At 40.6% G+C, this 21891-nt stretch overlaps 1 protein-coding gene across 1 annotated transcript; it reads right to left on the reverse strand.

The window, feature by feature from the left end:
* Window positions 1–893: 893 nt before the first annotated feature.
* LOC125495533 (polygalacturonase-like) lies at window positions 894–10493 on the reverse strand. The gene is made up of 4 exons (XM_057393253.1): window positions 10047–10493; window positions 6321–6610; window positions 1985–2210; window positions 894–1361 (listed from the first exon to the last, which is right to left on the reverse strand). Exons 1-4 carry the CDS (start codon window positions 10488–10490, stop codon window positions 1143–1145), a joined length of 1179 nt encoding a protein of 392 aa, XP_057249236.1. The 5' UTR covers window positions 10491–10493; the 3' UTR covers window positions 894–1142.
* Between the last annotated feature and the right edge of the window lie 11398 nt (window positions 10494–21891).

Here is a 21891-nt window from a genome sequence, read left to right on the forward strand (position 1 = left end):
TGATCTTTAAATCTTCCATCTAATAAGAAACAATTACTTTAACACACTACAACAAGCTTCCTGCCACCACTAACACCTCTACTTCCTTCCACATGCTTCGTCGCACTTAGCCTCCCCAACCACCAATCTTCGCGTCACCCACACCTTCGAAGAGCAGAATTTTTTTTTAGAAAGGGCGAACGTCCGGCCAGGACGATCGCCCCATGGCACGAACGTCCGGCTAGGACGTTCCGGCCATGGGTGGAACGTCCTGGCCGGACGATCGCCCCATGGCCGGAACGTCCTGGCCGGACGTTTGTGCCATGGGGCGATCGTCCTGGCCGGACGTTCGCCCTTTCTAAAAAAAAAATCTGTTCATCGAAGGTGTGGGTGACGCGAAGGTGGTGGTGTTGGGGAGGTAGGGGATGACAGGGGTGGACTGGCCGGGATGGCAGGGGTGGCCGGGGGTCGCAGGTGGTGGTGGGTGGTATGAAAAAAGAAAGAAGGGTAAAATTGTCTAAAAAAATAATTTTTGGGTGATTTTAAGTAATCTTGGGGCTATAAATAGAAGTTGAGTTTCATATTTGACAGTTTTACAATACTTGCAACATTACCTATTTACCTTATTTGTTAGTATCTTTTTCTTTAATCTATTACTATATTTCTCCTCTTATCATAACTTCCTTAAAAATGTGTTGGTGATTTTGCAAAAAAGTTATAGGATCAATACTATTAGGATTTAGGAGCACATTAGTGGTGAAATTTCTTTGTCCTCTTCCATATACTTCTAAAGAGTCCTAAATGCTGATTGGTCTTAGCTAATTTACACCTGCTACCTAGAGGTCAATTTAATTAAGCATATTTAACTATATTTACACAAACTGAAGGAAATTTTATTAAGCCTTTCAGATGAAATTACATTTTCATCATACAGTAAATGCATAAATAATACAATATGATCAAGATGTGACACACAACAATCTCAGGCCCCGAGTTACTTCAACAAGAAATAAGCCATCATTGATTGAAGTGCATATACAAGATTAATCAAGAGCCTCTCTAAAGAAAGAACATTTAATTTATAAAGCCTTCTTAAGCTATAAGGCATTAATTCAGGTTTAATTATATCAATTGATGACTCATAAGAAATGAGCTTCTAATTTCTAAAAGCAACTTCGAGGGACAACTCGGCCTCGACTAGTGCCACGAACATAGCTGCAAGACGATGTCGCTGGTTTACCTCCAAAACTTAGATTGATATTTTTCAATTTGATCCCTGTGCATGGATTAGTCGGACTACATGTAAATGTCATTGCTTCTTTGAACCTTGACGTACCTTTTACATTTATATAATTCACATTACTTATCTTCACCCCTGAATTCTGCCGATAGAAATTATAAAAAAAAAAAAAAAATGTCAGTGATAAATCTAGTATGTTCTTTTATAGTATGATGAGAAGAAAATTGGGGCCTACATTCACAAGTTTACTCTTTCAGAAATTTGCACCCAAGTCTTCTATCCCACAACCTTAATACTACTTGGGTGCGGCTTCTTGATTAGTTGTTATTTTAAGATAAGGCGTCAATTTATAATATCAATTATAAAAACACGATGATCAGTCAATAAGAAGAAGTGACATGTAAATAATATACGAATTGTGAGATAGAAGATTTGAATTTCAACTGAAAAACTTTCTAGATGCATAAAGTCATGTGGTAGTATATGAATACTATTTTCATCCCGCTTTTTCATATTAGGCTGTAGTTCTCTTAATATATCAAAATAAGTTTTACCAAAAATAAGTTTGATTCAGTAATCGTAAGTTCAACTTAGCAAACGTAAGTTAAATTTAGTAAAAAATAAGTTGAAGTTGAGCAATAACTAAGTTAAATTTAGCAAAATTAAGTTTGTTTCACGACAAAAAAAAAAATCATTAGTATAAGTACTATAAGTTAAGAAAATTAAAAAGAACCTTAATTAGCTTCATGTTAGAAGCATCATTACCTGGTGAGGACATTGGTTATTAGGGCAGTATTTTTGATCAATGAGGATGGGATAATAGACACTGCGCATGATGAGATTGCGAAATGTAATGCCACGGACGAAGCTGTTGCTAGGTCTAGCCCATGACTTTATTCTTGCACCAAAAGTTGTCTTCGTAAACACTACATTTGACACTACAATGTTTTGTACTCCATTTTCACGTAGGCTGTTTCCCATGCTACCAATACTGCAAAAATAGATAAATGCTTTTGGTAAATTTTATAGGTATGTCATTCATCAAGCAAAAAACTGAAAAAGCCTTATGTAAATATTAAGATTATATTATATCGTAATAGTAATCAAAATTTCAAGCTCTAAAAATACTAAAAATAAACGATTTTTTCACCATTTACCCGTGTCGTATTTCGAAAATCATGTGGTGCCCCTGTTGTTACAAAAATACACTAGGGTAACCTTACTATTTCAACAAATGCTCGATATGCCTTAATGACTCACGGTGTCAAGTTTCCATTAATTATTAACCCTAATTAATACCTCTAATCCTAATTAAGCCCTCTAAACCTAACCCAAAATCCTAATACTAACCCCTAACCTCTAAATCCCAACCCCACCCTAAACCTAACCTTAACCACGCACCCAACCACCATAGCCCTTCCCCTCTGATGCCCTCCCCCACCCCTTCCCCCCACCCCCCAACTCACCCTCATCCCCCATCCCCCGTAGCCTACTGCCCCCCACTCCCCACTGCCCTCCCCCACATCCCCTCTCCTGCACCGTCGGAAAACACAAGCAAAGAAACCCAAGATTTTCGCACCTTTGTTTTCAAGCTTCCACCCTCAATGCACTCATCTCACCGCTCTCTCTCTCCTCCCTCTTCTGCTCTCGTTGCACCACTGCGAAGCAGCCGCGACACCCTCCCATGTACTCTTCTTGAGACGATTGTTGCGGGGGAGGGAAGAGGGGCGTTTTAAGGAAGATGGGGGACATTTGAGGGCAGATGGGGGTGTTGCGGGGGAGGGGAAGAGAGGGGCAGCAGGGGAGGGGGTGAGCTGCGGGGGTGGGGGTGGGGGTGGGGTTGGGCTGTGGGGGTGGGGGAAGGGGTGGGGGAGGGCGTTGGGTGGTTAGGGTTTAGAGTGGGGCTTAGGGTTTAAGGGGTTAGGGGTTAGGGTTTTGGAGTTAGGGTTAGAGGACTTAATTAGGTTTAGAGGGGTTAATTAGGGTTAATGAGTAATGAAGATTGACATCGTTAGTCATTAAGGGCATTTCGTGCATTTTGTGGAAATAGTAAGGCTATCTGGTGAATCACTCTTTCGTCATCGCCACCGCAGCTTTTGATCCTCCCAGCCCGTACTCTTCTCCCACCCCTCCTTTTTCCCCACCAAAATCAAATCGAAAATTAGGATGTCTAACACCCCCTCCTCTTCCCATTCTCTGTGCTTGGTGTCTAATTTTTCTCTCTCCTCTGCTTTCTGATTCTCTTCGTCCTTATTTATGGGAAACAAATCCCATCAAATCTCCTCTGGTTGCTTTTTCTTCGTGGCTACTTTCCATGAGAAATTACTCCCTTCTTCGTGTTTCAATTGTTTGGATTTAAACTTTGTTTCGGCGCAACACTATCTAAATCCACCACCTCATGGCCGTTGTTTTTCACGGCATCATTATTTTTTGCATGAATTACTTTAGGGAATTTCTTTCTCTTATTTTTTGCATCAATTAATTTCATCTTTCTTTGTTTGATTTTTTTGCTCTTTTATTTTGAACTAGGGATATTTCTTTTTAACTATAGGGCCTATATTATAGCTTACAGATGTTTAGGCTTTTTTTCTAGAACATTGTTTGATACTTTTGTGGATTATGTGCGTAATTATTTGAATGAGATGAGGGGTTTTAAAGGGGCTGACAGGTTTGGGGAAGGGAAGGGGTGGCAAGGGAGGGGATGGGAAGGGTGGAAGGTTTGGGGTTGGGAAGGGAGGGTAACAAGTTTAACATTCGGAAGGGGGTGGAAGGGGAGGAGAGGGGATGCTAGGGGAGAAATTGTGGCCAACAACCCACCAAAGGTGAAAGAAAATTCATTTTACCTGTTGTAGTAGGCAATTCACCTAATGGGACCAATTTTATAAAAAATGATGTAGAGTTGGTATTGCTCAAAAATAATCCTTACTTGTACTGAAAATGACGGAACGCCTATAATTGAAACGGTTCATATTAATATAAGTATGTTAGACGGTAGTCAAGTAAAAGTTTGGGTTTATTTTATGCTATATTAATCTGATTATTTAAGTATAACAAGATATTACAAAGATTTAAATGAATGTTTGGAGAGCTAATGCATATGCAAGTACTAATTAAAGAAGTGCCAAACTGCCAAGCCGTCGTGAATGTTTTTTCCAACCCAAGAATTAGGGTATGCTATGAGCCAATATGGTACTCGGTTTTTGCGGGTTAGGGTATGGGCCAAAATTTCTAAATACTTACAAATGAGGTAATGTACATCTGGGTACCCGATTATGAACACCCTATTGGAAAGTGTACTTGAGCAACAACATACCCGTTTAAAGTGTCATGTCAATTAGGCTGCCCAAATTTATATATAAGCATTTAGTTTATATAAGCATTTAGTTGAACAGGACCATAATTTAGTATTTTCGAATAGAAGCACTTATAGGCTATGTTTGGTAAATGACTTTCGTATTGACTTTTGGCTTTTCAAATTTGATTAGACAGCCAAAAAAGTGTTAGCGATTGGCTTTTTCATTGGTTGAAAAGATGGATTTTAAGCCAAAACTTGTTGGCCCACAAACTCTCTAATAAATCGTGAACAACTATAACTATTTTTACCACAACCAATACTTCCACCAATCAAATAAGCCAACTAAACCACCCAAATCCAACCACCAACAACCGATTACCAAACAACTCTTCTTTTAGAGGACCTTGTTTAATGTGGAGTAATGAAATAAAGGAGTAATAACTAGGAGAATGCATGTACGTAAACCTATTCAAGATAATAGTTCTGGAACTATCACAAATAATACAAGATTAATGGCACCCCATAAAAATAAAAAGTGTGTTATAAATTCTTCATCACTACAGTTTGGGATGTTTATGGGTCGGGATGGGGTGGATGTTTCCCTCTCCATTAATTCTCATCTCCACTTAATAATTTCATCCCCAAATCCGTCCACATCGTATCTCCCACATGGGTTCAAAATCCGACTCCATCCTCCTTTACTCGGATTAATTTGAAACTATCCCCGGCTCAGCATCCACCTGGGTATATATCCATACCCACCTAATCCCACCTTTCGTCCTTTCCCCCCATCACTCACCTAAACTCCATCTTAGACCCATCTAAAGAATAAAATAGAAGGGTGCAAAATTAGTATATTGCACATTTTAGACAAAGAATTAAGGCATTCTTATAGGATTTAAATTACATAATACTCAACATGTAATTATGTAAATCAAAATTAGTCAAAATGAATAATTTTTTCTTTCAAAAACATCTTTTTTTGTCAACATGGATATGGGGCGGCAGGATGGGGATGAGGCGGGTACAACCTAAGATCCACCCCTCACCCATCACCAATGGCAGATTTTATTTTTATTTCATCCTCATTCCACCACCCACAAAACCTAGATCCACATCCTCGACCTAATTGGAGAGGGATAGGACCAGTCTCCTATTTGACCCGCCCCATTGACATTCTTACTTACAGTATGACTACTCTAACCATTCTAACACCACCTAAACTTAAGTATGTACTTCTTTTTAATACCGTTAGTATCTTAGAACCTTATCACTAAATTCAAGTTTGTAAACAAATGGAATCCTTGTAGAACTAAACAACACTATCGCTTGAACGAACAAGTTACACCCACATGAGATTCAAAAATGATTGAGCCCTATTAAAGGACCAACTCAACCAAAAGATTAAATTGATGGTTGGACCACCATGAATAGCTTCATACTCTATCACGCCCCCTCACACGGGAGCCCGTTGGGCTTGATGTGTGGATGAAACACAGACCTAACTCATACCAGACGCTAAATATTCCACTTAGAAAGGAGGGGTGGATGAGATTTGAATTAGTAACCTTTCGTCACGCTAACTCTGGTACCATAAAGACCAACTCAAACAATAGTTTAAACTAATGGTAGGAATCTTAAAAATAGTTTTATACTCTATCAAACCCATAAAAACTTAACCAAGTATCATTAAAAATCAATAGGAATTTATATGAGTAATAAGCACACATTTGATACTGATTCAACATGAAAGATGATAGCAACTGTTATCACATTCAGAAAAATAGTTAGAGAAGAGATACAAACCTGATACCATGTCCGGGGCCACAAGCAATTTTATTGACGACCATATTTTGGGTACCAGGTCCAATTGCAATGCAATCATCTCCGGTCATTATAGCGGAATTGTAGACGCTAACACGATTAGAATGTTGAATGTTCATACCATCAGTGTTAGGGCTACCGCTTGGAGCTCTTAGTCTCAAATACTGAAGGGCCACATTGTTGCTGTTCTTTATGCTCATGTGGCTCTTTTGGCTATTCAATGATGTTAGCCCTCGCACCACTACATTGTTGCATGACGTAAAGGATATGGACTGTCAATGTAGATATATTTATGTCATTAAAACTTTAATCAATGCATTATCATTTTTATTAGTTTCAAACTTCAAGTTTGACTATTAATTATTTAACATCTCTCGTAATCTAATTAGTGATAATTATAACAACGTCTATGCGCCATGTGGCACCCTCCTTCCGCCACTAGAATTTTGCCACATGTCTATTAATCAACAGTAAGTCAGGTAATCATTATTTTAAAATATATATACTAAAACTTGGTCTCGAACCTCTAACCTCAGGTAAGGATTCCCAAAGACTCACTATCTCATCTAACATATTTTAGTGATTCATATATTCACAAAGTTATAGATATGTGCTGTAATTAGTGATGTGAATAAATCCCTACTTCCAGCCACATATTTTATTTTTCTTATTTGCTTTCTTTTTTGCAGTCATCTCTTTGCTCCATCCCCCCTTTCAAAATTTACCATAAACGTGAGAGTCCTCTACTTCGTAACTAATGGGGTAGTTTTACAAATTATTCTTGATGCTAATCAAATCTTATTGTTGTTGTTCGAGAATACGAATCATGAGATGGAGTTTAAAGGTCAGAGCGGACTCCCATAAAGAAGGTCAGTGAAATTGTTAATCATAGCACAAATTCCTTGATTGCGTATAATTTATTTCAAGTGTGCCTTTATGTGCCATAACATTTCCTCTTACACTAGAATTTATCGCGTGTGCAATGAACCAACAATAGATTGTTCATCATATTTTTTGGAAAAAATATAATGATATCTTGAATCGACCCCATGACCTATTAATAAGTAAGATATATTTACCGTTACACCAAGTGATATATGGTGTAATTATTTAAATTATTAGTAGATGAAAATATAAGTACCCGGGGCGTAGCCCGGGCCTAAAAACTAGTTGCTGTTAAAATATGGATCTTACGATCCTACTATTCTACGATATAGAAGGTCCTTACTGATCCTTATCCCCCAACTACAAAAAATCACATGGTAGGAACTTAATACGATTCTACGATCTTATGACTCTAAAATCCGATTCTATCGTCAAAAAATCACAAAGTAATTTCACATATCCTATTTCTCCTATTAGATTTTGGTTGCATGTTACTACAATATCATAATATTCAAAACTATTACCATTTGGAAATGAAATAAGTCATTATTAATATGTATAAATTTTTAAAATGAGGTTCTCTAACATCTTCAAGCATAATTAGCTACCGAATTGCAGGATCTTCCAATATTATGATCCGATCCCACCTATTCGATCCTACCAACCCATACGATACAAAGTAAGATCCTGATCCTGAGAACATTGACGGTTGTAAATACTAAATTCTTTGGTTTTGAAATAAGTGAAATACTTCTCTCTTTTATGTGACTCTTACACCATATAATTTATGTTGTGACAACCCACATGCCACCACTTCTTTTGTATAAAAAACTCAAATAGCATGAAATAAATGACAAAATGACATGAGATTTAGGTCATCATTTGCATAATCCATGTTATATTTGTTAAAGTCTATTTCATTATACATGTTATACAATAAGTTATGGTGTAACATGCTACATCCAAGACGCTCTATTATATATCAAAATTTGTTTTGGATATTATCCCAATAATTTTGATCAATTATATATATATATATATATATATATATATATATATAATAATATATATATATATAATATATAATATATATATATTAATATAATATATATATATATATATATATCATATCATATAGGAATAGGATCTTGTGAAAACACCCATAAAGCTGAAAACTAAAAACAACATATCTGGGCCGTACGTCTATTATTATCCTATCGACACAAGTATTTAGCTTCCATTTCTTTTTTTTTTTCTCTCCCTCTCTCTTGTAAACAGCAATATCCAATTATGTTTTACCAAATAGTTTTTCTCTCCTGTTGCTATCTCTTCAAGATCGTGCTAAGTGAAGCTCTTTTTGCAGCATTTTCCAATCTCCATTGAAGGAAGACCTCCATGGTTAATTAAGTATCTCGAAAATTTAGAATTAGGAAATCAAAATTCAATTCATTAGTTTCGAATAAAAGTATCTCGAGATTCATGTATTTGGAAGGGAGTTTCGATGTTTTAGAGAGAGAAAGAGAGGAGCTTATAATATCAAGATGTGTTACTAATCTGTGCGAAATCTAACGTTTGAGATTAGATTAAAGTTTCCAATGCAACAACTGAGATGGTAAGTTTTCAATTTTCAACCTCCATTGAAGATTAAGTAAGCTTTCAATTTTAATATGAGCAAAAATTTGTAAATTAATGAGCAAAAATCACCCAAATTGAGCAAAAACATAATGACCAAAGTCTATGAAATTGAGCAAAAATAAGAAATGAGTAAAGTCTCTAAAATTGAGCAAAGATTTTTGGTAACCTAATTTTTTATTATAAGAGTTGAGGGAGAAAAAGAAGGTTGAAGAAGATGAAGGTTGAAGAAGAAGGTGGGGGGGGGATATCAAGACTTAAAAGTTACTGTAATACTATTAGTTAAAGATACCCTTAGTTAAAGTTACTCTTATATACTCAAAGTTATCCTTATAATACTCAAAGTTACCCTAGAAAGACGAAAATTAATTATGACATAATAAAGTTATCCTAAACATATACTAAAAGTTACCCTTACCATATATAAAGTTGCCCTTGAAATATACAAAATATCTTTAATATGACGAAGTTACCCTAAAACAGGCAAAAGTTACGCCTAAATTATATAAAGTTACCCTAAAAGTGGTAAAAGTTACCCTTGTTTTCAGTTCTCAAACTAAGAGCTGTTTTCAGCGGATCCTACCCCTATATATATATATATATATATATATATATATATATATATATATATATATATATATATATATATATATTATATATATATTATATATATATAGGCATGAAGATCACATGAGAATGCTCCTTACATGAGAAATGAGAATGAATCTCAACCACACGATTGGATAAAGTTACAACACTTGTTCATTAGAGTTATACCCTTTAAAAAAATTTGAGCCCAAAAAGAAAAAAAAAATTTTGAATTTTTTTCTTCTAATATTCTTATTTTTGCAGTTACATCACTTTTTCATTGAAGTTACATCACTTATTCATAAGAGTTATAGCTGGCAAAATTCATTCTCATTTATCATGTAAGTATGCATTCTTCTATGAACTGATCACTTATATATATATATATATATATATATATATATATATATATATATATATATATATATAATGCAATAATAAAGTGTTGCAACTAACTGTTGATAGTATTTCAGTGTAAGAGTAATACTTATTCCTTTGAATTCTTGAAATATAACGGTTGTTTAGTTGAGAATTTGACAAATTAACAAACACCCCCCCCCCCCCCCCCCACCACCACAAACCAAAAAAGCTACGAAAGTTTACCTGTGCTCCATTGTAACAATACCCAAAACGACGTCGGCATGACCAAAAGGAATGACCCCTAGCATCAAGAATACCACCATGAATAACAAGCCCATTAACATTGTAGAACATAAGCCACACACTTGAACGGGCCAACACACGGTAATCAGATGGGCCAATAATTGTACCCTTCATCCTTAATGTGACCGAAGCTCTACATGGGCCACTGAAGAAGATGGGCTGGACCACAAATCTTCCCCAGGGTACATCAAGTATAGCGGGCTTCACCGATAAACAAGCTGAAGCCCATGCTTTTCGGAAGGCTTGGGTTGAGTCCGTTCGTCCATCGGGCCTTGCCCCGAAACTCACTACATTATATGCTGCATTTGATTTTGCTAAAACAAGCAATAAAAGAGAGATAATGCAAAGCTTATTAATGTGACAAGAAGAAACCATAAAAACCATCTTCCCTTCACAAATCACAAATGTTGGAGGGAACGAAGGAGGAATTTAATTTATGTTGTACTGTTATGAAAACAAACTTGAGTTATATAATGGTGGTTGTAAGTTGTAACATGTAAAATCTAAGAATAATTAAGAAGCCAACTAATCTAGCTAGATTATGTTATTTGCAAGTCATTTGTATTCTTAAGTAAGTACGGTGTCATTGCTTGTGTTTTGAGTGATTTGTATGACCATGTGATTTGTCAAGATATGTATAATTAATTATGTGATTAATGTTAATGAGGATCTTATTGATTCCCTATTAAACAATGCAATATTATGCAATGAAGAATGTATTACACTTCTTGGCTTCATAATTGTCGATCTAGTGGCATACTGTTATCAAATTAATTCTAAAATCTATTAGTACACAATTTATGCTAGGAAAATAAATCTGGAGAAGACGAATTTGATTAGGTTGCAATTGTATTTTAATGAATCAGTTAATATGTAAACGCAGTTTGTTATCGCTTTAATGCAAGTTAATAACAAACCATTGTAATGCCACTAGCTTGCACAATAGTATCATTCATATTGCACCAGAATAAACAATGGTATCATTTACTTACATGCAATCAGACCCGGCCTTGGGGTTGTTTTGAGGGGCAACCGTCCAGGGCCTATCAATATAAGGGGCCCAGTTTTGATTTAAAGCTTGTAATAAAGGGAAGAAACAACAATTATAATAACAAAATGAAGTTTGGCTTGGTGGTTCGCTTTACACTTGTTAGTGTAAAAGACACGGATTCAAATCGCATAAGGATAAGTTTGTTTTTCCATATTTTTTTTGGGCTTTTCTATATTCAACTTCTGTTTATATATTTTTTTATCTACAATTTTTCCTTTTATACCCTCTATCACACAATACTTTCTACACTTTTTATTTTTATTAGTCGTACTTACCCTTTGCAATTTTATTTTTGGATACAACCCATAGTTATCATACAAACAATTGATACTAATCCTTTAAAGTTATGTATATTAATAGGTGTAAGAAGTGATTTTAGACGAAGGAAGTAATTCATTTTAAAAGTTTCCATTATTCATTTAAACATATATTTCATTTTGACTTTAATGCTATTTAGATATGTACATGACCTTCACTATTTATTTTGATGTGTGTTTAAGAAAAAACATAGTGTACTTATATTACTGCCAAATGAAGTACTAATGAGTGGTGAAAATTTTATTCTGCCACCATATTTAAGGGCCCGTGAGATTTAATTTCGCCCGAACCTATAAAATATCAGGAACGGCCTGCATGCAATATTGAAATGAAATCGAGTCGGTAAGTACAAGAAAAACTAATTATGCCAATAAACTTTCTATTGAATATGTTCAGCCCATCAATGACTGTATAAGATATAGAGTAGGCTTGCCTCGCTCACACATATTTATGTTCCTCGGATCACCGATTTCTGTATTTCTAAAAAACTCCCACTGTCTCATACCATGACCTGTAATAGTCCTCTAATTCACATGCATTAAGCATGATGCATGATTGTTGATATTTACCCCCTTCTAATGCGGCTTCAAGTTTGCGATTGTCTGATTACTTTTTTTTGGTGACAGAACCTAATTAAATTAACACCCCCTACTTTATAATGCGAGTATATAAATTCCTCGTAGATTCACCAATATCAAAGTTTAAGGACACTACGTAGTCTTATTGGTCATGAATAGCTATGATGCCAAATCGATACACATGCATACGTCCACAATTTCTTCCTGCAATCATAGTTGCTTCGTTATTTTTTGAATGACATTTTTAGGGTAGTGTTTCGGTTGGAAACAGTTAGCGTCCTCGCAAGAGTCCGCCAAGTTCTGAGAGCTCACGTCCTTGCTGGAAAACTGCACAGGATGCAAACGTAAACTACCCTCGGGGTGGTTTTGAGGAAACCCCCTCCGACGCTCAAGTCAGTAATTTGGACCACTAGGATGTAGAGAGAAAAACTAGAGAGAGAGAGAAGCTATTTTTAGTGTGTAAGAGACTGTACCTGCAGAATAGTACCATTGGGGTATTTATAGAAGTACTATTCCTCTGACAGGGCGTATAATCCTTTGACACGTGTAGGGCTATGACGCATTTGACAGGTGGGAAGATTCCCTTATTTTGTCTTGTTAGGCGTTCACCAACACTGTCGGTCCTAGGGGACGAACTGGCTCGAACGGTGCTTTTAATGGTTTTATTGTACTCGCGTCCATAATCTTATTTGCGGCCACAGATGAGAAGGCCGCTAATAAACTTGGGTTATACCCATACAACTAGCCCCCCAGCATCTTTTGGGGTCGCGACCACTAAAGATGTTGTCGGATGGACGCGGACATTTTTGCGACGATATTTTTATATTTCTTTTTTATTTTTATTTTTATTTTTTGTCTTTTCTTAATGGGGTAGGTTTGTGAAGTGCCACGTGTCGTCGTAGGGAGTTGAAGAATTTCGAAAAGTTAATGATTACCTTTTTCGAAAATCCCGCCCAAATGCTTTATTAGGTTTTAGTGTAGTCTTGACACTTGGCACGCATCTGAGAGGAAGTTGAAGAGTTTATTTAATCCTGGCCACTCATCCTGGTATAAATGCAAAAGGCGGTTTACTTTTGGAATTTTTTATCCTCTTACTTACAAGAAATCCCTTTCTTCTTCCTCTTGCTCTTCTGACTTAGCCCCCATTGTTCGAACTTCTTTTTCTCCAAAACTCGACTTCTAGTGCTTGATTCTTGCCGAAAAGTTCGCCATTTTCTTAGTTTCTTCGTCTCGGTTCTTGTGATACTAATAATTTCGCGTTTTTCCGACTCGCATTGTCTGGGTTTGTTCTTTGCTTTGGCTTTTGTGGTTTTTTGAGTTAAAGTTCTCAGCTTTCAAGGTTGCTCTTGCTGTGTTGGAGTTTTGCCTGTCTTTTCCGGCGACTTCTGCTCTTTGTTACTTCACTTTTTCCGGCGACCTTATATTTCCAGGTAACTCTATAATTTCTCTCCTCCTTTTCTTAAGTCTTTTTTCGCGTTTTCGTCGTTATGTCGGACCTATCTGATAGCCAAAATGCTTCTGGTGAGGCTTTTTTAACCGAAAGTGATCCTTCTTCTCCCTCTGTTGACCAAACCTCTGAGCTTGAAACTAGCCCTGTTGGGAGAACTAGGCTGTTAGCGGACATACCTCCCACTACTGATAGAGAGAGAGAGCTAAGGTCTAAGTTTCTTAACGACCCATCCACTCCTGAGGAGCAAAACTTGACTTTAAGGTACTTGACCGCTAGCCAAAGTGGCGACAAGCAGACGCTTAGGGAACGTAGGCACCAGATTTTAGCTAGGCGTACCCGTAGGCATCCGCCAGCAGATGTCGTCCCTGGGCTTGATGTCCCCCCTCTTAGAGAGCATGCTTGGTTAGACAGTTTGGCGGAAGCGGGGGTGAGGGTCCCGTCCAACTTTTACGACCGCTTGCAGGAGTCTGTCACTCCTAATCCTCCTATTATTGATCTAGGTGACGACAACGATTCTCCTAGTGCCATGGCTCGAGAAGACGGCAATGAAGCTACTTATCAGCGTCGGACTGATGCCTCGGCTTCAAAGGCCCCAATGGTTGAAGAAGATTCTCAATCTGGCCGAGAGGAGGCTGATGAGGTTGGGCCGGGAACGAATGCTCTTTGGCTTCCTGAGGACGCCTGCAATGGTCCTCTTACAGTAGTTATAGATGAGCAATGGCGTCGGGATGCTTTGGAGTTGCACTATCCCCAGGTGGCCCGAGATTTGTACCATATGCCGACCCCTTATCGACTGATCGTACCGTCAGAAGGATCCATTATAACGGATTGTCCTCCCGGTCATGTAGCCGTCTATACTCATCATTTTGAGTTTGGTCTTCGCTTTCCCCTGGATTCTTTTGTGGTGGAGATCCTAAATGCTTTCAATGTTTGCATGGCCCAACTGACTCCTCTGGCCATTCGCAACCTTATTGCGTATATCTGGGTGATACGCTTCCTTGATTTTCCCCAGACCGTCAACCTATTCCGCCACCTTCATTGGTTGAAGAAGAACGGGTCCTCCCGTTTGGCTGGATGGTGGTCTCTTATGACGGCTGACAAGAAGATGACGGTTTAGCCTAAGATGACCAGCTTGAAAGGCTGGCAGGACGCTTTCTTCTGGGTGCGGGTGCCGGATGACTATCCCGTACGCCGTCATTTTACAGAACCTGCTCCTCACATGGAGCAGCTAGCTTTGAAGCCGTTAACTGAGGAAGAGTTAGCGGCCTATGACTACTTTGCTTCCGCCGACTATGATACCACCTTTGACGATGGGAAGGTTGTTAGAACCAAGGAGCCTTCCATCTGGCTCCCCCATACCAAGTACATCTTGGGGGATAAGCCTTTGTCGGCTCTCCTACTTTCTCCTGCTCATGAAAATGGTAAGTAGTGTTCTCGGATTGGTCCGTCTGATGAGGGAACCGTCATGGGCCTCAAACTGTCCGACGAAGGGGTCGCGGTCCTTCTGCCAGCACTCGTGTCCCAATAGTTGCATCAACTTCGGCTGCTAACTCTCCCACTGCTCCTCCTAGGCCTTCCATCACTAGGACCGTCACCAGGGGCGGTTCAGTGAGCAGGAGACGCTATCGGGAGCAGACTGTTGAAGATTCTGCTGCCAACAAAAGGCAGGCAGTGGAGGTCCTTGGCACTTCTACTATGAACGAGGTGCTGGTAGAGGACTTGGATCCTTCTACTGAGGAGCCTCAAGTTGAGGGTGCCGCTGTTGTTGGCGTCGGCACGGCTGGCGGTGGCTCTCTGGTTTCCCAGACCACTTCTTCTATCAAGGAGAAATTGAGGGAGCTGATTGCCACTCCTAGCTTCCTCTCCAACCTTTCTCCTGGGATCTTTTATAGATTCCGGGAATGGATTGAGAAAAAGGAAGTGTCGTTGAGCGACACCGTGGCGGCCGCTTTCGCTCCCCAGACTGTGACTCCTGGCAAGATTTACCAGCCAAACTGGGACGTCAGGGAAGATGAGTCCTTGTACTCTGACATCCCTGAAAACGGTGGCATCCTCGCCTATCGTATTCTCAAGGGTATGCAACTACCCTTGGACCGTCCTTCGGGCTCTCTGAAGACTCCTGCTGCTAGGTTCGCTCACGACCAGCTAGTGGTAAAATTTAACTTTTCTTCTTCTCTTTTTTTTTTATTTTTTTATTTATTTATTTTTTTTTTAACGTCCCTTGTTTGCTTTCGTAGGCCAATAATGCTGCTATTGAGCTGATAGAGCAGTATTTGGAGTATCAGAGGCTGGCGGATTCTTACAAGGCCTCATTGGAGACTTGGCAAGACTTACTCCAGGAAGCTGAGAAGAAGGTGGCGCCTTTGGAGGATGAAGTGGCGACCTTGAGGGACAGGGCGGCACTCCTGGAAGAGACTGAAGAAAATGTCAAGGCCTTGACCAAGGCTGTAGAGGCCGCCAATACTGAGAAGGACATTGCCGTCCTTGAGGCTTCTGCAGCCGAGGCCCGGGGTGCTGCCAAGGCTGTTGCGGACTTCAGAGCCTCGGATGAGTACGTGGCGGAGCTGCATAAGAGGTATGATGGCGGTTGGGCGGCTGCTATGAGTTGTGTTTGCAAAAGCGTTCCAGGCTTTGACTGGAATGTCATTGAAGACGTTCATGCTGCCGGCCTGCACCTGTCGCCTTTTGAGGGGGATCCAAACTTTGCGGATGAAGACGCTATTGCGGATGTGGATCCTCGGGAGCCTACGACGCCAGGACCTCCTGCCTCTTGAAGCTTTTGGCGGCCATCTATCAGCTCTTCCTGCTCTTCGAATTAGCTTTTAGTTTTTTGCATTCGAACTTGTAATACTTTTTTGGATTATGATGTTGTAATTTGCCCCTTTGGTGGCGTTCTTGAACTATTATTTTGCTTATTTCACTAAGTACTTTTTTCTATGACTAAAAGCCTTTTTTCATATTGGCCGCCATAATCTTTTTGTAGTTGGCCACCAAGCCATTAGCTTTTAATCTATGGGAAATACTGTTCTTTTTGAATTTCTGATTGCTTGTTTTGTTGTCGTCCGTATGTTTGTATGATTTGTCGTCTACCTCTGTTTTTTCGTTCTTTTATTTCCATTCGTTATATCCGCTACATGACAAGTACTCAGCCTGTTATATGGCTTTATCTTGCGTGCCAGGTCTGTCATGTGACCGTTAACTTGGTTAGCCTGTTATATGGCTTTATCTTGCGTGCTAGGTCTGTCATATGACCGTTAACGCACTTAGCCTGTTATATGGCTTTAATTTGTGTGCTAGGTCTGTCATATGACCGTTAATGCACTTAGCCTGTTATATGGCTTTAATTTGTGTGCTAGGTCTGTCATATGACCGTTAATGCACTTAGCCTGTTATATGGCTTTTTTTTTTTACGTAGATGCTAACAAAGATATGATGCAATAATAAACAAGAGAGTTTATCAGAACACTAGTGTGGGTCATATTATTTATGTAATTCAATCAAAGGCTCTTGGCCAATTACAATCATTGCCTACACATAATACTTTTTCAGAACATCAGCATTCCAGCAATTCTTGAGTTCCTTCCCGTCCATATCTCTAAGGATAAAGGAACCGGGGCCTATCTTCTGAGCGATTACGTACGGGCCCTCCCAGTTCGCAGTTAGCTTCCCCTCAGCATGCGCTTTCCCCGTGGCAGCTGTCCTTCGGAGGACGAGATCATTGACATCCAGTGGCCTTTCCCAAACTTTCTTGTTGTAGGCCCTACTGATTCTGTCCTTATAAGCAGCTGTTTTCAATTCCGCCATGAGTCTTATCTCTGGCAGGAAATCCAGACTTTCCTTGAGAGCTTGCTGATTCGCGTCCAGATTCTGATACTTCACTCGGTACGAGGGCAGACCCACCTCGACCGGCAATACTACTTCTGCTCCGAAAGCCAGTTTAAAAGGATTTTCCCCTGTCGCCTCTTTCTCTGTTGTTCTGTTTGACCAAAGGACGGCAGGTACCATATCTGCCCATTTTCCCTTGAACTCATCCAGTTTCTTTTTGAGGGCATTCAGAATTTGCTTGTTTGCGGCCTCCGCTTGGCCATTGCTCTGGGGGTGGCACACAGCTGAGTATGCGAACTTGACCCTATATTCTGCCAGGAAAGCTTGTATTGAACGGCAATCGAACTGAACGCCATGGTCGAAAACAATAGCCATAGGGATCCCAAACCTTGTCATTATATTCTGCCAAATGAATCTCTTGACTTGGTGGGCTTTAATTTGCGCTGTCGGCTCTGCTTCTATCCACTTTGTGAAGTAGTCTATGCCCACTATCAAGAACTTCCTCCCTCCAGTTGCTTTTGTAAACGACCCTAGGATATCCATCCCCCACTACGCAAACGGGATGGGACATAATATGGGCTACAAATCATTAGCTGGTCTGTTGATGACGGGAGCAAATCTTTGGCACTTGTCGCATTTCTTGACATAGCTCTGAGCATCCGCTAGCATGGTTGGCCAATAAAACCCAGCCCTTAGCGTCTTCAATGATAGAGCTTTTCCGCCAATATGGTTTCCGCAAATACCCTCATGTATTTCTTCCAGTATTTTCTTCGATTCCCATGCCGTCGCGCATTTTAGTAAAGGCAAGCTAAATGACTTTCTGAACAGCTCATCCCGATATATGACGTACCAGTTTGCCTGTCGTCTCAATTTCTTTGCGGCGAAGGGATTGTTTGGAAGTACCCCTGTCAGCTTGTAGGCCACCAACTCACTGAACCACTCCCCCTGCTGATTTATCACGTTGACGGTCACAATTTCCTCTAAAATGCTTTTATCTTTTTGCATATCTATGGTGACTGTCCTTTCAACGTTGAATGAATTGGAGCTGGCAAGCTTAGAAAGAGCATTGCCTTTTGCATTTTCTGCTCGTGGTATGGCTTGCACTTCGAAATGTCGAAGCTGAGCTATCAACTCTTTTGCTTTCTTCACGTACTTCGCCATGTTTACTCCTCTAACTTCAAAGTCTCCTGTTAGCTGGCCGCTAACCAACTGAGAGTCGGTCTTTAGGAGTACTTGCTTGGCACCAGCCGCCAAGCACATTCTCAGACCAGCTATGGCTGCCTCATATTCCGCTTCATTGTTTGATGCTGGGAAACCGAATCTGATAGCGTATTGGAAACTGTTGCCTTTCGGACTTGTCATTACTATCCCGCCCCGACCGCTATCAGCAGCGGACCATCTACTTCCAACAGCCAGCTTTCTTTCTGCTCTATCCTCTCCTCATATGAGGCCTCTACCAAGAAATCCGCCAAGGCCTGGGCTTTGATAGCGGTTCTGGGCTTGTATTGAATGTCATACTCAGATAATTCCGCGGCCCACTTCAGCAAACGTCCTAAACTATCCATTTTTTGAAGGGCCTTTTCCAATGGTTGATTTGTGAGCACCTGAATGTGATGGCAGTCAAAGTATGGCCTGAGCTTCCTGGCTGCTATGATGACTGCCAGGGCCATTTTCTCCACCAGCTGATAATGACTTTCTGGGTAGTTAAGGATGTGGCTGATGAAGTATATGGGGCATTGCCTTTTCTCTTTTTCTACCAATAGTACGGCCGCGACCGTCTTTGGCGACGCTGAAACGTATAATTGCAGTACATCTCCCCTCTCCGGTCTCATGATGGTTGGTAATTTTTTCAAATGCTCTTTTACGGCCGCGAAGGCCTTGCTCTGCTCTTCCCCCACTCGAACTTTTTGTTTCCCCTTAACAAAGTAAAGAAAGGTAAGGCTTTGTCGGCGATTGGAGAATAAACCGATTGAGGGACGCCATTCTTCCAGTTAATCTCTGGATATCCTTCACTCCTTTTGGCTCTGGCAGCTCAATAATTGCCTGGACCTTTTCTGGGTTCGCATCTATTCCTCTTTTGCTGACAAGAAAACCTAAGAATTTTCTGCTTTACTCCGACACACGCATTTCTTGGGATTGAGCTTCATCTGGTACTTTCTTAACGTTCTGAATGTTTCAGCAAGATCTTCTAGATGCTCGCGGTCAATTTTGCTTTTGACAATGGAGTCGTCAACATAAGCTTCTATGTTTCTGCCTCGTTGATCTGCGAACACTTTATCGACCAACTTCTGGTAAGTGGCTCCGGCATTACGAAGCCCAAAAGGCATCGCCGTATAATTGTAAACTCCACAGTCTGTTATAAATGCCGTCTTCTTTCTATCTGCTTCGAGTAGGCTGATTTGATGATATCCTGAGAATGCATCCATAAAACTGAGTAGAGCATGCCGCTAGTAGAGTCTACTAACTGGTCTATCCTAGGCAAAGGATAGCAGTCTTTTGGGCAGCCCTATTGAGATCCGTGAAGTCACACACATTCTCCATTGGCCGTTAGCTTTCTTTACCATAACGACATTAGCCAACCATTCTGGGTAGTCACATGGCTCGATACATCCTGCCGCCAACAATTTATCTACCTCCTCTTTTATGGCTTTATTCTTGTCGGCCGAAAAATTTCTCTTCTTCTGCTTGATGGGACGGACGACACTTTCCACATTTAAACGATGGACAATCACAGAAGGGTCTATCCCTGGCATCTCTCAGCGGAGAACGCGAAGACGTCTGCATTCTCTCTTAAGAGCCACCAAATTGATCCTAACCTCCGGATCTATATCTGTCCCTACAGCCACCGTCCTGCGGATCTTCCGCCAGCATTTCTTGCTGAGTTTCCCCGTCAGGCTTTGGCCTTGGCGTATCCTCTGGCCTGGCCTCTAACTCCTCCATTGATATTTCCATCATCTCTTCCTTATCTTTCTCCGATTCTTTCTCTTCTTGTCATTCATCGGGCCCTTCTCTTGAGCCCTTCTCTTCTTTCTTCCGGTGGATTTGCTTCTTCCACTGGCATCCTCCTAGCTGGCTGTTTAGGGTTGTCAAATAGCATGACTTTGCTGCCTCCTGGTTCCCCTCAGCTTAGCTGTCGTCCCTTCATTGGTGACGTACACATTGTCAGGTGATAAGTGGAAACGATACCTTGGACATCATGTATCAGAGGACGCCCCACTATGGCGTTGTAGGCCCCAGGAACGTCACCACCAGAAATTCAGTCATGCATCTCGGACTTCATTGCCGTCTCCTATCCGGACCGGGAGGCTCACCAAACCCTTCCGGAGTTACAGACGCCCCGGTGAACCAATTACAGGATATCGGACAGGCTTCAAGTATTCTCGTCCTATCATCAATTTTTCGAACGTTGAGAGATACAGGATGTTAGCTGAGCTTCCACCGTCCACCAGGATCCTATGGACCAAACAGTTCGAAATTCTTAAAGTGACCACCAATGGGTCGTCATGAGGGAAAACCACATGCTCCGCATCTTTCAGTGTAAAAGTCATTGCCGGCATGGCTGGCGGATGCCTCCACTTCATGCTCTCATTGAAATTGACTTGGTGCCTGAATTCTTTCAGGCTGGCTTTGGCCCCATTCACACTACCTCCATGAATAGGTCCGCCACTGATGACGTGAATTTACTTGATCCTTGATTGAACGTTCTTGTTGACGGTTTACCAGATCTCCTTCTTCGTCTGTGCTTTTATTGGCTGAAATAGCCTCTTCTTACAAATCTTCTAGATTATCTTTCAAGTGACGACAATCTTCCGTGACATGGCCGTGATCCCCATGGAAATCACACCATTTGCTTTTATCACGATTTTTGTGAAACATAGGCTTAGGACGCTGCCATTTGTCGCTATCCTTGTTCTTCAAAAAGATCTGACTTCTTGAGGTAGTCAGTTGGGTGTACGCGTCAAATCTGTCTTTGCGCTCACCCCCTTCTCGAACATTTCTTTCACGATCCCTACGATCGCGGTCATACCTCTCACCATCCCTTTCTCGTTCATCTCCTCTTTTTACCATATGCGACTCTTGTCGTCTATCATCTCGGCGCGATCAGATTCACGGCCCTTATCTTTCTTTTGCTTATCCTCTTTCTTCTCAGATTCACGGTTACCCACAGCTTTGTCAAACTCCTCCCCTCTGGTATAATCATTGGCCTTGCCCAGGACGGGACCCAGAGTCATGTAAGACTTACGACCCAGATAATTTCGAAATGGCGACCCCTCCTTGAGGCCGGTCATCAAAGCCAGCACCGCTACATCTTGTTGTAACCGTGGAATTGAAACGGCCTCAACATTAAAGCGACCGATATAATCCCTTAAACTTTCGTTGGCCCCCTGCTTGACAGACAGCAATTCCCCCGTAGTATGCTCACGGCGTCTATTGCTAACAAAGTGAGTGCTGAATGTGGATGACAACTGGGAGAAGCTAGAGATGCTAACTGGCTTAAGACTCTTGAACCATGTCTGGGCTATGCCTGTCAATGTGGATGGGAAGACCTTGCACCATATGGCG

The sequence above is a fragment of the Beta vulgaris genome, chromosome 3 (assembly GCF_026745355.1).
Source record: "Beta vulgaris subsp. vulgaris cultivar EL10 chromosome 3, EL10.2, whole genome shotgun sequence".
Lineage (NCBI taxonomy): Eukaryota > Viridiplantae > Streptophyta > Magnoliopsida > Caryophyllales > Amaranthaceae > Beta > Beta vulgaris.

Coding starts and splice junctions, on each gene's coding strand:
- LOC125495533 (XM_057393253.1), bottom strand. CDS start 10,490: ATGGTTTTTATGGTTTCTTCTTGTCACATTAATAAGCTTTGCATTATC. Junction 6,611..10,046: donor ATTGTTACAATGGAGCACAG/GTAAACTTTCGT, acceptor CTACATTGACAG/TCCATATCCTTTACGTCATG. Junction 2,211..6,320: donor GGCCCCGGACATGGTATCAG/GTTTGTATCTCT, acceptor CTATTTTTGCAG/TATTGGTAGCATGGGAAACA.